The 13,962-nt window shown below is 36.4% G+C and overlaps 1 protein-coding gene across 5 annotated transcripts in view; it reads left to right on the top strand.

Annotated features, from left to right (window-relative positions):
• The window catches only part of BICC1 (BicC family RNA binding protein 1), a 91,913-nt gene that overhangs the window by 67,247 nt on the left and 10,704 nt on the right, over nt 1-13,962 (top strand). For all 5 annotated transcript variants that reach the window (XM_015866001.3, XM_085553927.1, XM_085553928.1 and 2 more), the window contains 12 exons: nt 556-635; nt 1,752-1,910; nt 2,389-2,442; nt 3,388-3,582; nt 4,423-4,674; nt 6,871-7,002; nt 8,114-8,300; nt 9,290-9,448; nt 9,821-10,017; nt 10,290-10,431; nt 11,436-11,592; nt 12,961-13,123. In XM_015866001.3, coding sequence (XP_015721487.2) covers nt 556-635; nt 1,752-1,910; nt 2,389-2,442; nt 3,388-3,582; nt 4,423-4,674; nt 6,871-7,002; nt 8,114-8,300; nt 9,290-9,448; nt 9,821-10,017; nt 10,290-10,431; nt 11,436-11,592; nt 12,961-13,123 — 1,877 coding nt within the window. The remainder of the gene's footprint in view (nt 1-555; nt 636-1,751; nt 1,911-2,388; nt 2,443-3,387; nt 3,583-4,422; nt 4,675-6,870; nt 7,003-8,113; nt 8,301-9,289; nt 9,449-9,820; nt 10,018-10,289; nt 10,432-11,435; nt 11,593-12,960; nt 13,124-13,962) is intronic.

Genomic DNA, 13,962 nt, shown 5'->3' on the forward strand with positions numbered 1-13,962 from the left:
TTTTGATCTGATGAATTCAATAAGAAAGATGCACCTTCATTTTTTATTGTCATTTTAAGACAGCAGAAGACATTTGTAGAAATCAAATAATGAAGTGATGCTGAAGGTTGGGTGGTGACATGAGTTCCCCCCCTTAGATGTGTTCTGTGTAAGAAGCTTGACCAAGGCAGGCTAAGAGCTTTCTCTTTGTCCTCTCTTAATCTTTCTTTTTAAGATGTGGTTTCTTAGCTATGTAACTGTATCACAGGCATTATTTTTAATGCTGAGAAGTCACATCTGGCATGTGATTTCTGTTTATTGTTAGTAGGTTACAGTGTTTAATAAACTCATTGGGTGATCCTGAACTCCTCACTGGATGGACTGAATAATGCCTTTGGTTTTTAGCTGAATCCTGAAGGTTGATGGTGCAGCTGTTCAATGAATTGTAGGAAGTGGGTAAAAGTAATCTTGGAAGCTTTGAAAATGCTTTTTTCAGACTGTTATCATTCAGTCAGTGACAGAAGTTTGGTAGATATTGGTTTTCTTTTTCCTCAAAAGTATTTATTTGTTTTGTAGATCCTCATATTAAAGTCTCTGGAAAAAAGGAAAATGTTAAAGAAGCTAAAGAGAAAATCATGTCAGTCCTGGACACAAAAGTAAGGAAAGATTTACTTTCAGACCTTAATCCTGTAATTCTGTTTTGAAATAGGACTTTATAAATGTGCTTATGTAAAGAGAAACAAAAAAAAAAAGTGCTTCTAGGTGTAGACCAATGGTGTGTACGAAAACAACAAATAAGCACCTCTCCCTTTCTGAACTCTGTAGAAATACTATTGCCAGCAAGATGTATGACTGTGCCTTTTCTTCATAGATTTGGTTGGTTTTTCAACTTGAACACCTGAAGTAGTACCTCATTGCAAACAGTAGATTGTGGCCCCTTCAGTAAATATAAATTTCTGTGAAAATCCTTGTTGTAACCATTTCTCTATGTCGGTTGCATTTAAGAAATGTCTGTACATATGCAGTTCTAAGTGTTTCATATCTGTTCCTCCTGTTTTATGGTTATTTGTCTTCTGAAGTCATATGGCTATTTATCCGCAAGTGTCTTGTACCAAAAAGGCATCATAATTGCATTATTGTGCTGAGGATTCAAAGGTGGTGCCAGTAGTTGTATTAGTTTGTATTCTCAAATGTATCAGTACAGATCTGTCTGAAGCTGAAAATGTGCATCGATTAATTTTAAGAGCTCTTACGTAGTTCTGTTTTTAGCTATTATTATGTTTTTATACTCTGAAACATCTGGACCAGACTTTTTTAACATTTCTAGAATTAGGCCAAGAGTTTTTATACTTTAATCTCCTGTAGTAGCAAATTTATATGTAAATGTATGGAGCTTCTGCTTAGTTGTTTGCCAGCTTTTCATTCTCTTAGACACTCAGCCAGAAGGAGCTCTCCAGTGATAAGCAGTGTTGTTTTTTACAACTGTAAACACTGTTAGCAACTGTTAACTATTAAGAAAAGCTGTATACAATGTTTGTGTATCTTAAAAGATGAAGTATAGGGGAAAAAATATTGATCTTTTGAAGGTCTAACTTCATTTCCATTAGAAAATATTAATAGCTGTGTTCCATACTGAAGTGTCTAATCTGAATGAAAGCCACTACAAAAATGCTTTGAAAAGCAATTTTCAGTGTCGTTCTTTTAGTTCCAGTAAATCTAGAACACTCAGGTTCTGCTCTTAACATATCTAATCGTGGCTGTTTCATTTCCAGAGCAATCGGGTAACCTTGAAGATGGATGTTTCACATACAGAACATTCTCATGTGATAGGGAAAGGTGGCAATAATATTAAAAAAGTGATGGAGGAAACAGGATGCCATATCCATTTTCCAGACTCAAATAGGAATAATCAAGCAGAGAAAAGCAATCAAGTATGTATAATTCTATTCCAGCTGCTGAATTCTATCTAACTTATATTGTAGATTATTAGAATATCTTAGAACTGTAGAATGGTTTAGGTTGGAAAAGGTCTTAAAGCCCATCCAGTTCCAGTTTCCCTGTCAAAGTGGAGATGACTTTCACTTTTTGAAGCATACAAGGAAACATACTTAAGAGTTTTGAGCATATAGAGTACTATTTCCATTATTTAATCCTGTATATTAATACAACTGTAATGATCATTTAATAAACTTCTAGTTACTGAAGTACATGTAGCCTGAGCTGCTGCAGTATTTACTGGTAGATCTTTAAGTGAGATTAAATCTTCAGCTACAGTTGAGACAACAGTGGGGATCTTACTGGATGTGACTTCAGCGTTGTTTCTTAAAGAAAGCATTGATATTTTAATAAATGTTAAAATGCCACCCTTGAAAATGTAATGCAGTGTTTTCTATATTCTTACTCCTGCAGGTGTCAATAGCAGGACAGCCAGCTGGAGTGGAGTCTGCAAGAGTTAGAATACGGGTAATAGCCCATTTCAGTGTGATGCTCCTCTAAAAACACCTGCAAGGAAAATATTGCTGTATAGATGTGAGATCCTTAGGGTTGTTTGGTTCTGCCTTCTGACAGCAGAAATATAGAACGAACAAGTATATCCATGAGTAATGTACGAAGGGTTTTTATATAGGTTTTACTAGAATGTGAATTACTTTCTAACTAGCTTTAGGAGGACACTGAATACTGTCTACAGTATGTGAAGGAAGTGAAGTATCCCATACTGCATTTAAAACTGCATTTTCATTTATGCTCTGCAGTTGACCTATAGAAGTTCAGGCATCCTCTGTGAATATAATTTAAAAGGTGGCCACTATCGTTATTATGTGCATGGAAATGCTAAAATTATAGGGGAATTTGGTTTCTTTCTCCACTCATAGTGCTTCCTGTATTCACTTTCCAGTTTTGATTTGCGTGCATCATAGCACAGGTAACAAATCTAATAAATTGTGATCTTTTCCCCCAGCAGTAATTGTGGTCAGGTGTGTTATTTATACCAGTATGAGTCTTCAAAGGCATGAAGGGAATGTTATGTAGCTTTGTACCTTAAATAGAGCTCTGATTATCTGTGACAGAACAGAAGCTTCTCTGTGGATTTTCACATATAATGAGTTCTGTTAGCAGTGTGGATAAATTTTAGGTAATTAACTTGGCTTTATGATTACTACATAACTTCAAGATTTCCTCTTATTTTGAACAAACACAAAGAATTGCCATTAAAACAAGCAAACAAAAGCAAAACACAAAACCTGTTTCCTCAGAAAAGCAATGCCTTTTTATTTCCGGATAACGTCAAATGAATATATTATATTAGTTTAATTATAACTGATCAGTATGTTGTAATTCAGTAATAGCATTGTGGTAATTTTACTGAGCGTGACTTAGTTTTTCAATATTTTCTGTTCAATGTTTTAGGAGCTGCTTCCATTGGTACTCATGTTTGAGTTGCCTATTGCTGGAATTCTGCAACCAATCCCTGATCCTAATTCTCACACAATTCAGCATATATCTCAGACATACAACATTTCAGTTTCCTTTAAACAACGCTCTCGAATGTATGGTGCTACAGTCATTGTCAGAGGATCACAAAATAATACCAGTGCCGTGAAGGTAATGTCATCTTAAGGAGGTTTCTACATGTTGTACACGTATTTGTAACTTACATATCTAAATATTATGTTAGCGTTATATCTTTCCTCATCGATACATGTGATGGCAAAATCACTTCTAAAATCTTTAGTACTAATTCTTGATAAACTGAATTGTGTAGATCAAATGTGAAAATGTGGTTCTTTTAAGTTTAAAAGCTCAGCACAACATCAAGTAATTTTTTGTTGTTGTTGTGTACCTCTTTACATTTGCAGCAATTCTGGCATGTGTCCTAATCCTGCCCACATCTTAAAGCAGTTGGAAAAAGTCTTCTGGACTTCAGTTTTCTTACTGTGCAGTCAAATATTTAAATTTGAAATGTGCCTTGATGGTTTGAGTTGTTTTGCCAAGCTGGGATCGGGAGTTGTGAATTTAACAGACAAGGAACTACCCATGAGCCTTTTGATTGTAATAAAGACAAGAAGCTTTTATTAATGACTGGCAGTGTGGCAGATAAATATTGTCTCATAAGGGTGTATCTCAAGCCCATGAGAGAAACTGAGGCCAAAACTGAAAGATAAATTTTGCAAGTATACCTACCCAATAAAGACTCAATTGATTTTGTTATTGCTGTGTGTGACCCAGGTGTTCTACTGAGATCAGTTTGATGTCTTAATGTTTGTCTGCAGTGATGACATCTAACCTCTCCATCTTGTCATAAAATGGAAATAGTGAAGTTTGTTATAAATCATGTTTTTGATCAAAACAAATTTCTTTATCTTGAATGCCAAGTGCAGTCGGATGCAACTTTTGTTTTCCTGTTAGCAGCATGTCATCAGCTGTTTGTGTTTGCTCCTGCAGGAAGGAACAGCCATGCTTCTAGAACACCTAGCTGGGAGCTTGGCTTCTGCAATTCCTGTGAGCACGCAATTAGACATTGCAGCGCAGCATCATCTCTTTATGATGGGTCGAAATGGCAGTAACATCAAACATATCATGCAGCGGACTGGTGCTCAGATCCATTTCCCGGACCCTAGTAACCCACAGAAGAAATCCACTGTCTACCTCCAGGGCACAATTGAGTCTGTCTGTCTTGCCAGACAATATCTCATGGTAGGTAAATGCTTGCAGTTAAACTTGCTTACAAAAATGCTAAGTAATGAAAAACGTACCCTTTTCACATGGGTCCAATGTAAGTCAGTTTTAGAGAAGGTTTATTACATTGCAAAATGCCGAATCAGCTGAGTGTTCTAATTTTGTCAGTGCTTTGTGTGTGTTTGTAGTTACTCAAAGTACTTGTGATCTGTGGTAGCGTGATTTGAAAAAAGGCTGTGGCAATATTAATGCAGCATAAGCAATTTGTATTTATGGTAAGTGTGCTCCTGAGTGGAAGGCAGACTGGAGGGTGAGGGGAGGAGTTATTGCTGTGTGCTGTGTTGTTGTGTCTTCTGCTTGTCTTATTTAGTCAACTGAAAAGCTGAGGGAAGAAGCAACTAACCAGGTAAAATCTTAACCCCAGTTCTGAACTTAGTAAGAGCTGTGTTTTTCAGCCTTGGACATAACACTTATCTTTAGTTATAAGTCAATTGACAAATTGAAGTAGCTGCAATCATTCTGAGCTTCATTTAAAGCACTATTTTCTTGATAGTTTCTTTTCTGATGTAGTCCAGTGGAATCAAGTTTCTGTGTTTTGGAGCAGTTTTCTATGAGGTGGATCTGCATGCGGGCCTTCTTCCCATGGTCATGTTTGCTTCTGGCTCCATCCAGCTGCTCTGTTTCAGCTGGAATAATAGTTGATGCTGTTTCACAGTCAGGCCATAGAAGTGCCCCATAGAATGGGGGGATGTGATATAAAAACAAAGGTCAGTTTTTCAGTGATCTTCTAGTTGTGAGAATCTAGACACTTGCACCAAGGAAAGAGACACCATAGGTGTTTGCAGAGTTGACAATATGCCTTTAATGTGTACCCTTGTTTATGTCTTATGTAGTGTAGCAGTGCTACTTCAGTAGATGCTCAATATGTCTGAACGGAAACTTCGTTATTAGCTAGTAACTAATATCATTGATAAGGCCATCTAATGTGTAAATTCTAAGTGTGCATGGTCTCTGATAACACTGTTAATCTGTTTCTAATCATGAGCATATTGCTCGCAGAGAAATATTCGTGTTAAGGCAATGAATGTTGCAGTGATGAAGGCCAACTGTAAAAGGAGGAAAGATGTACTGACTTTTTAACCAGTAGACTGAGTGAGAGAGCTTTGAGTCTTGATAAAATATTCTTGTTCTGTCTTCCCCTCATCTCCATCCCCTTGGTTTTATCCTTATCTTCATCATCAGTAAAGAAGTAGACTTATTTTAAAGTCAAAATAATCAAGAGAATTTGCTTTAGCTTGAAACAGTTTTGTTAGGAAAGCATTCTGTAGTTAGAAGCGGTACTGTTGAGAAGGCATATGTGAAGATTAAATACCAAGCTAGAGATGGGAAGAATATACCCATTTATAACTTTTGTTCCAAAGCAAAAGCAGAAAACTAAGAAAGTGATTGTATTTAGCCAAATGTCTGTTTTCTTACTCACTTTTTTCCTGATACATGTGGTATAATATTTACTTAGCTGTAAATCTGACTTTACAATAAGTAGAACATGTCTTCTACTGACTTGGTTGTTATTGATGAGCAATCTTATAGTCCCTGGGTACCTCGAGAAGGATGCAGTGGGTTTATCTGTTTAATGTTATTTTTTCTTGTTTAGTTGGTTGTTTTTTAGGGCTGGTTGCTTTTGTTGAGTATTTTTTCAGTTATATTTAATTTGAAGGTTAGTATTTGAAAGGTTTCAGTGATGCCATCTATATTAGTGGAATATCCTGATGTAACTACTGAGTATAGAAAAGGAAAGTAGAAGTTGAACATTAGGCCACAGTGACTTGCAGAGACAGTTTTTTAGAATTATTTTCCCTTATTCCAAGCTGGGTTTAGTGTGGACTGCTTCTGTTTTCCCTTATTGAAGCTGAGTTTAATGTGGACTGCTTCTGGCTAACATGGGGCGTTTATGTACTGACATAGATGTTAATGTATTCAGTAAATCATTTCATCCTTACACCACCAAACTGTTAATTTAGAATCCAAGAATAAAAAGCTACGGTTACATGCTTGTTGGTGATAAAGTGGCTTTACTTAAAACTTCATCCTTGTTATTTTTTCTGAACTTAATACATCCTTATGTACATGTGTGCAGTCTATATGTATTTCAGTTTGCTGCTAACATTAATGTAAGGAAAGCATATGTTGAAATTTTTTACATCTGTTTTTCAGGGTTGCCTTCCTCTTGTGCTCATGTTTGATATGAAGGAAGAAATTGAAGTAGAACCACAGTTTATAACGCAGCTAATGGAGCAGTTAGATGTCTTCATAAGCATTAAGCCGAAGCCAAAGCAACCAAGCAAGGTTGGTGAAAAGCTCATGTATTCGTTTTAGGCATTCATGCTTGCTTTCCAGAGCTTGTGAGTTGACATGTGTGACCTTCCTTCCTGTCTTAGTGGATAGTAAGCTTGCAAAATGTATACATATTTTCTGCTTGAAATATCAATTTAAATGTTGTGATAGTTCTCCTTTATGGCAATTCAATTTATTTTTTAAATATTTGCCAGTACAGTGATTAGGTTTTATATAGAAATACTGAGGGAGGGAAAAAATAAGAGAGAAATATTAGATCTGATTAAGACCCATCCTTGGTTTTAAAGAAAATCCTTTAATTGTGCATCTCCCACATGACTGCAGTGTTCATTAGCAGTCAGAATTGCTTGAGAAAGTTTTATCAGTCTGTATGAGAAGTTGAAGGGAAAAAAGCAACACAAGGAATAGAATTACAATTTATTTCAGAAATTTGATATTGTTAAAATACTCAGGTAAATGTGCATAGGAAGTACTCTGTTTTCTGTACCATTGTACATACTGTTATAGCAGACAGAATTATCCAAATAGTGTTAGCTACTGTTAGCTATTCAGCATCTCCTTGTAGGGATATGCACAGTCCTCCACACCAAGAAGCAGTGTGAGGAGAGTGTACAGGAGACAAGTAATTATGTTGTCCCTTAATTTTTCAGGTGTTTATTACGCCTTTTTTCAGACAGCTAGGAATTTGACTACTTTCGTATACATTTTTGTCTACTTTGATGTGTAGATCTCTGGTAAAAGAGTGTGAGACTTAAATTATTGGACTGTTTTTCTAGGTCTTGGGGCACTTTGGAATTGGCTTGCCAAATACCACCAAGGCTCAATAATTACCTGTTTTTAGAATCAATAATGATAACCAGTGATAGAAAGTACTTTTGTCATTTTTTGTTTGTAGAACGTATGCACAATTCCCAACCTAACCATTAATGCCACTGAATTTAAGTAATTGCTAATGGATGCTTTCTCACGCTATCTTATGTTGCTGTTACTGTTAGGGGAGATTTAAGGGTTGTGCTTGTTGCAAATGCATTATATAGCTGTTAATTACTGGTTTTCCTCTTCTTTCCTTTTGTTTTGCTCTTGTGTCTGTCTTTATCTCCAGTCTGTGATTGTAAAAAGTGTTGAACGAAATGCCTTAAATATGTATGAGGCACGGAAATGTCTTCTGGGACTTGAAAGCAGTGGAGTCACAATAGCATCAAATGCCTCTACTGTTTCATGTCCTGTTGGTCTGTCTTGTCCTGGTTTGGATATTTTGTCTTCAGCAGGACTAGGGCTCACTGGACTTGGTATGTATTTTACTTTATTGATATATCTTGCTTTAGTTAATGGAAACACAGGCTATTACTTTATACCTTAGTAACCAGTATCAAATGTAGGACAGAAATATCCGAGTTTCCTATCTGATATAATTTCACAGAAGGAATGGGTAGTCTGGAATAGAATTACCTTTTCTTCTTCAAGCTCCGCAAAGACCCAATTACCAAACAAGTACAGGACTGAAAAACTCAACAACAGTTTTGTGACCAAGTTAATGGTGCTGGTCCCCGGAATTCAGCATTACCATGTAACTACCCTGCAGTCTGCCATGCAGGGGTGCTGTGTAATTCTGTTTCTGCTTTTGTCGTGATCACACAGATGCAAGCTATTGTGCCATTTGACTGTGGTTTTTGCCATGGCTCCTGCTGTAATTTTCTTGTTGTGTCTGTGCCTTCGGATTGGCTTTTATCTCAGTATAATTCTGAACTGACTTCATAGATTGAGAGCTAGTTTGAGGAAATGTGTTTGGAGGATGATTGCTACCGGTATTGAAATTGTAAAAAGGATCTAAATGGTTCTTACTGTAGAAGTAGTAATTCAGTTCATGAGTTTTTCAGGAAAAAAGCTGTTGTTGGAAATGAAAGCATGGTTGTGAAGCGTGGTTGCTTTCTTATTTTATAAGTGATGCTTCTGTGAAACAAGCTGTCAGAAGCAATGGAGGTAATACAAAGGATGGCAAGCCTGAAAAGCAGCCGTTTCAGACTGATGTTACAACACAGTCCAGTAGATGGATATGAAGAGTGCTACAGTTCTCAAATTTCCCAGGTTAAGAATCCTGGTGCTTGTGTGCAGTTTCTCCAAATTAACATTAGGCTTAATATTAAGGTCTGTCAAAAAGGTATATGCTGGTGCTACTTAGGTTGTTTCTTGTTTTCATTTTTATTGCTACTTAAAAGCTTGCAAGAATGTCTTTTATCAAGACTTAACTAAAGATTCGCACGTGTAATTTTTTTGGCAGGCCTTTTAGGTCCAACAGCGCTGTCTGTCAACACCTCAACTACTCCAAATTCTCTGTTGAATGCTCTTAATAGCTCAGTGAGTCCCCTACAGAGTCCGAGTTCAGGCACACCTAGCCCAGCTTTGTGGACAACATCTCTTGCTAACACGAATGCCACAGGTTGGTGAAATTTAAATGTGGGTCAAATGGTTTTGCTGGTTGTTCAATAGGAAGAATAATAACAGAGTGCAGAATCACTAATTTTTTTAGAGCTTTAATTCCCAAGTTTTATGTTCACACAAATGAATAGATGTCATAATTTGGAGTTACAACTTTGTATGCACATATAACATGCTGTTACATGCAATGCTTTCATCTGGCTAGTATCGTAAACTTTGTTAAGCCACTAAGTGATGATTAAAGCATTACGTTTTTGGCACGTGATTCTAAAGGAAACTTCTTTGCGTGTCAAAGCTACATATAATGATAGGTATTTATTTGAATCATTTAGTGAGAAATGTAACTACAGCATTACCAAAATTTCTTTTTTAGGTTTCTCTGCTATTCCACACCTAATGATACCATCAACTGCTCAAGCAACTTTAACTAGTATTTTGCTGTCTGGAGTACCTAATTATAGTCAAAACACTCCATCTCCACCACCGGGCTTGACTCCTGTTGAAGTCCATGTCAATGGCATGCAATCAGAGAGTAAAAAAGGGTCAGCTTCTTTAAATGGTCACGTGAAGGTAGGTGACATGATCTGTGAACCTTGTCTGAGGAAGTCTGAAGGGATAAAGAAGTGACGTTAGTAGATTCTGAAGGCTACTATGTTTTCAAATTGAACAGTAGTTTTTTCAAAACGTTGTGTTTTATGTGCCCCTTCCTTCTTGAAAAATAGGGCATTCAAACATATTGTTCTACTACGTCAGAGATGAATCTTTTGCTTTTTTTTGTGCAGACAGGCAGAATTTGAAATATTTTAAGTGTAACAATTGCTTCAATTTGACAATTGTTTCAGACCACAAATATCAAGTATGCTGCGCTGTCTGCCACTTCACTGGGAGAAAATGTGTTGAGTGCAAACCACAGTGATTCAGCAAGACAAACAAGCACTCATGTTGCATCAGAACAAGTAGCCGCCAAGACAAATGGTACAGAAGGTAAGATTTTGGTGCTTTTTTCTTTCCTAGTGTTTGTGTAGCCCACATGTGTTCATGAAACAAATGTGCAACATCTATAGGTTGTGATACAAATATACGGTGCTTGTACAACTTTAGGGTTTTTTTTATAGCTGCTTAATTTCATTGCTCAAGATTTCCCTGCTGGTTTAAGTTACGTTTTATTTTTGCTTTTCAGTGCAAGGGAAGATTCAGTGCCTTTGACAGATTTATTCTTGCACAAAATTGTGTAGATTGAACCTTGATGATGCTGGCAAGCAGAATTTATTTGCAAGTTTTATAAAAGCATTTCAGTTAATTACTTCAGTTTCTGAAGTGCAGCATAAAGAGCTGTTGCCTAATTCCTAGGGGGAGGGAAGATCAATTCCTTTCCAAACTTGTAGGTTTCTGTGAAGGCCCTGCCTCCTTCCTTCAAATGCTGATCAATAAAGGAGATGCTCTTAATGCTCATGGTCATATGAAAGGCTATCTGAATGAAATGTGCATCAACCAATCAAGGATATAAATATTAGCAAAAATACATTCTAAAGATACTTGAGCATTAAGTGCAGTGCTTTTATTCCAGTGAAGATTTTCTGAGTATTTGACAGTATTTCATAGAACTGGATAACAAATCAAATTCATTCAAAATATGTAGTCACTTCTAATTACCTGTAAATTTGTTTAATATTACTTGGCTTTCACTTGAATAAAATTAAGAAAAATAATTGCAAGACATAATAGATACTCTATTGTGTAGAGTATTTTAAGAGTATTGTATAGAGTATATTATAAATTGTATAATCTAATTATAGTTGGCTCTTTTTAGTGCATCTGAACTTAAATTTCTGACTTACCTCAAACCAAGATGTTATTCGTAGAGACTGGGCTATTTCTGTAAGAAGGGAAGCAGGTTGTGCTTTTGTATTATAGTGCACTTACTAAAGCAATGATCACTACAAGATTTATGTGGGTTTTTTTACTCATTCTCTTTATCAATATTTTAGGTTGCAACGATGCTTTTGTAGAAGTGGGTATGCCAAGAAGTCCGTCCCATTCAGCAAATACCAGTGATCTGAAGCAGATGATGAGCTCTTCCAAACAGGCCTGTGCAAAGAGGCAAACAGTTGAATTACTGCAAGGCACCAAAAACTCTCACTTACAGTAAGCTCAAAGTGCAAAATGCATATAAATGGAACTTTGACCATGCAGAAATACTTAGTAGGTCTATTTGTAGGTAGAATGGATGTTTTAGCTTCAGAGATTCCAAGAGATGATTTAAATTGAGCCTGTTTTTTGTATTGTTCCCTCTGGTTTGCCTTGATTGCAAACTTTGAGTAGTTTTGGTACATCCTAGGGGTTTTTTTCTTTAGTTTGCATCTGTGACAGAGGAGAGGAGGAACGCAAGAAATATAAATGCTTTTTCTATCCCAAAAGAAAGGGCTCTTTTTTCAGACAGATTTTTATTAGGTATTTCTAAAGGATGCTCTCTTGGACTTTGCCTTCTTTATTGATTGTTCTGAGATCATTCCCCATCTGCAAGGGTGTTTGCTTTTGTGTGTATCTGATGCTATTTCCTTAGTAGAAAAGCTACACGCGGGGCATAACAGTGTGTTCTCAAACACTGTTCTCAGTGACTTCTTGTTTGTTTTTTTTAATGACCTAGCAGTGGGAAGGGCTCTTTTGAGTCATGTGTCTTGGCAATACAGGTTTTTTTTCTTAATGAGATGTTTCCAAAAGCTACTTAACATTACTTGGAAACTGTTTATCATGACTTTTGAGTTATTTTTTTCTTACCTCATTTACTTACACTGTTAAAGCTATAATATATTATTTCATGAGTTCTATTCTCATAGTTGAGAAATTCAGTGATTTTTGAACTCAGTTGTTTGTATGTTTTGTTCCATTTGTTGTGATTATAGCACTCAATTTCTTGAGGGTTTTTTTTTCTCCTGGGATTATCATTTAAAATGTGAGTACATCTTTATGTTTTGAAGTAAGGAGTGTACACTTAAATAGAGCAGGCACAGTAGAGCTGATGTTTAAGTTTTTTTCTTTTTTATAAACAAGGGATTTCAATAGGAGGTACATCAGCACAAAGGATTGCAACAGTTGATACATAGGGCTTATGTTAAATTACTCAGTTTCCATGACTTCTCTCTCTCTATCCTACTACTGTCAATCTGTTAGATATTCTGAGCTGCTAGCCTGAGCAAGGCTAAATAGCATGGGGTCCTACTATGTAGGGATTGCATGTGATGATTCCTGACTCCAGAAAGCTCAAACTTAGCCTCATAATTGGTAGCATACAAAGCAGCAATTTGTTTCGTTTCACTGACAGAAAAAAAACAGGTATGTATGGTGAAGAAAAGCTGAGATTTGGAAGTACTGTAAAAGATGAGGATGGCATGTTTGCTTTTGTTGAATTTTGCTGCCATTCTTCTCAACGTGAAACTTGGTTAATGAAAATTGCATTGAATATTTACTGTTAAGGTGAGATGGCTGGATTTAATCTTGACTTTGCTTCTTCAGTACCACCGACAGGTTGCTCTCAGATGCAGAGTTAAGTGCTTCAGAAAGTCCTATGGCTGACAAAAAGGCTCCTGGAAGTGAACGGGCAGCAGAGCGAGCAGCAGCTGCCCAGCAGAACTCCGAAAGAGCACGTTTAGCTCAGCCATCCTATGTAAATATGCAGGTATGCTTCCCTGAATATGCCCGAATCTAGTCCAAAACTTGATAATTGCTAAGTGTATGCAGCACACAGTACAAAGGGGATTCTTGGCTAGCACGCTGATGTGCCATTACTACTTCAGTAGAAGAGTTTCCCGGAAAAATTATTCCTTCTTTCTAAGTACATGGATGTGGTTGTATCTGGGTCGGCTGGTTGGTTTTTAGATAGTGAAATAATGTTGAGGTACCTGGTCTTGTGAGGTTATATGAAATATGGTTACTTACCATGGGAATATGAGTGTGGTTTATAGGAGGCTTCTTTGAATATATTGCTTCCTTTGCAAACGTTTTATTTCCCTCAGTTCCAAATGATCTCCAAAGAGGCAATACATTACAGAACGGTGAAAATAAAATCACTTTTGTGCTAAAACTGCTATGATTGCTGGTTATTTTTCACATAGTAGAGTGAGACCTTTTTGAGTAAGTAATTAAATACTATCATACGTCTCAAAAACTTCATTTAGTAAAAACATCAATCTTGCCTTCTTGGGAATATGAAGAAACAGGAAGAAGAAATGTTCAGTCTTCAGCTCTAACTAAAGGAAGACAAAGAGAGGGTTAAAATAACGCTTCTGTTGAATAAATAATTTCAGCACAAATTAAATTGCATGGCTATATAAATCTACACTTGAATATTTGTGTGCGAAGTCTTATTACTTTATGAAAATTGAAATGAAAAAATATCTTACAAGTTCTCATAAGGAATATCAATGCAACTTCTTTTCTGTAACTTCAGGCTCATCTACAGGTATGTTTACTGAAGTAACCACACCAGTTATGTCTTAGGAATATACATTAAACACT

This window comes from Coturnix japonica, chromosome 8 (genome assembly GCF_054131305.1).
Source record: "Coturnix japonica strain WE chromosome 8, WE-NBRP24, whole genome shotgun sequence".
Taxonomy (NCBI): Eukaryota; Metazoa; Chordata; class Aves; order Galliformes; family Phasianidae; genus Coturnix; species Coturnix japonica.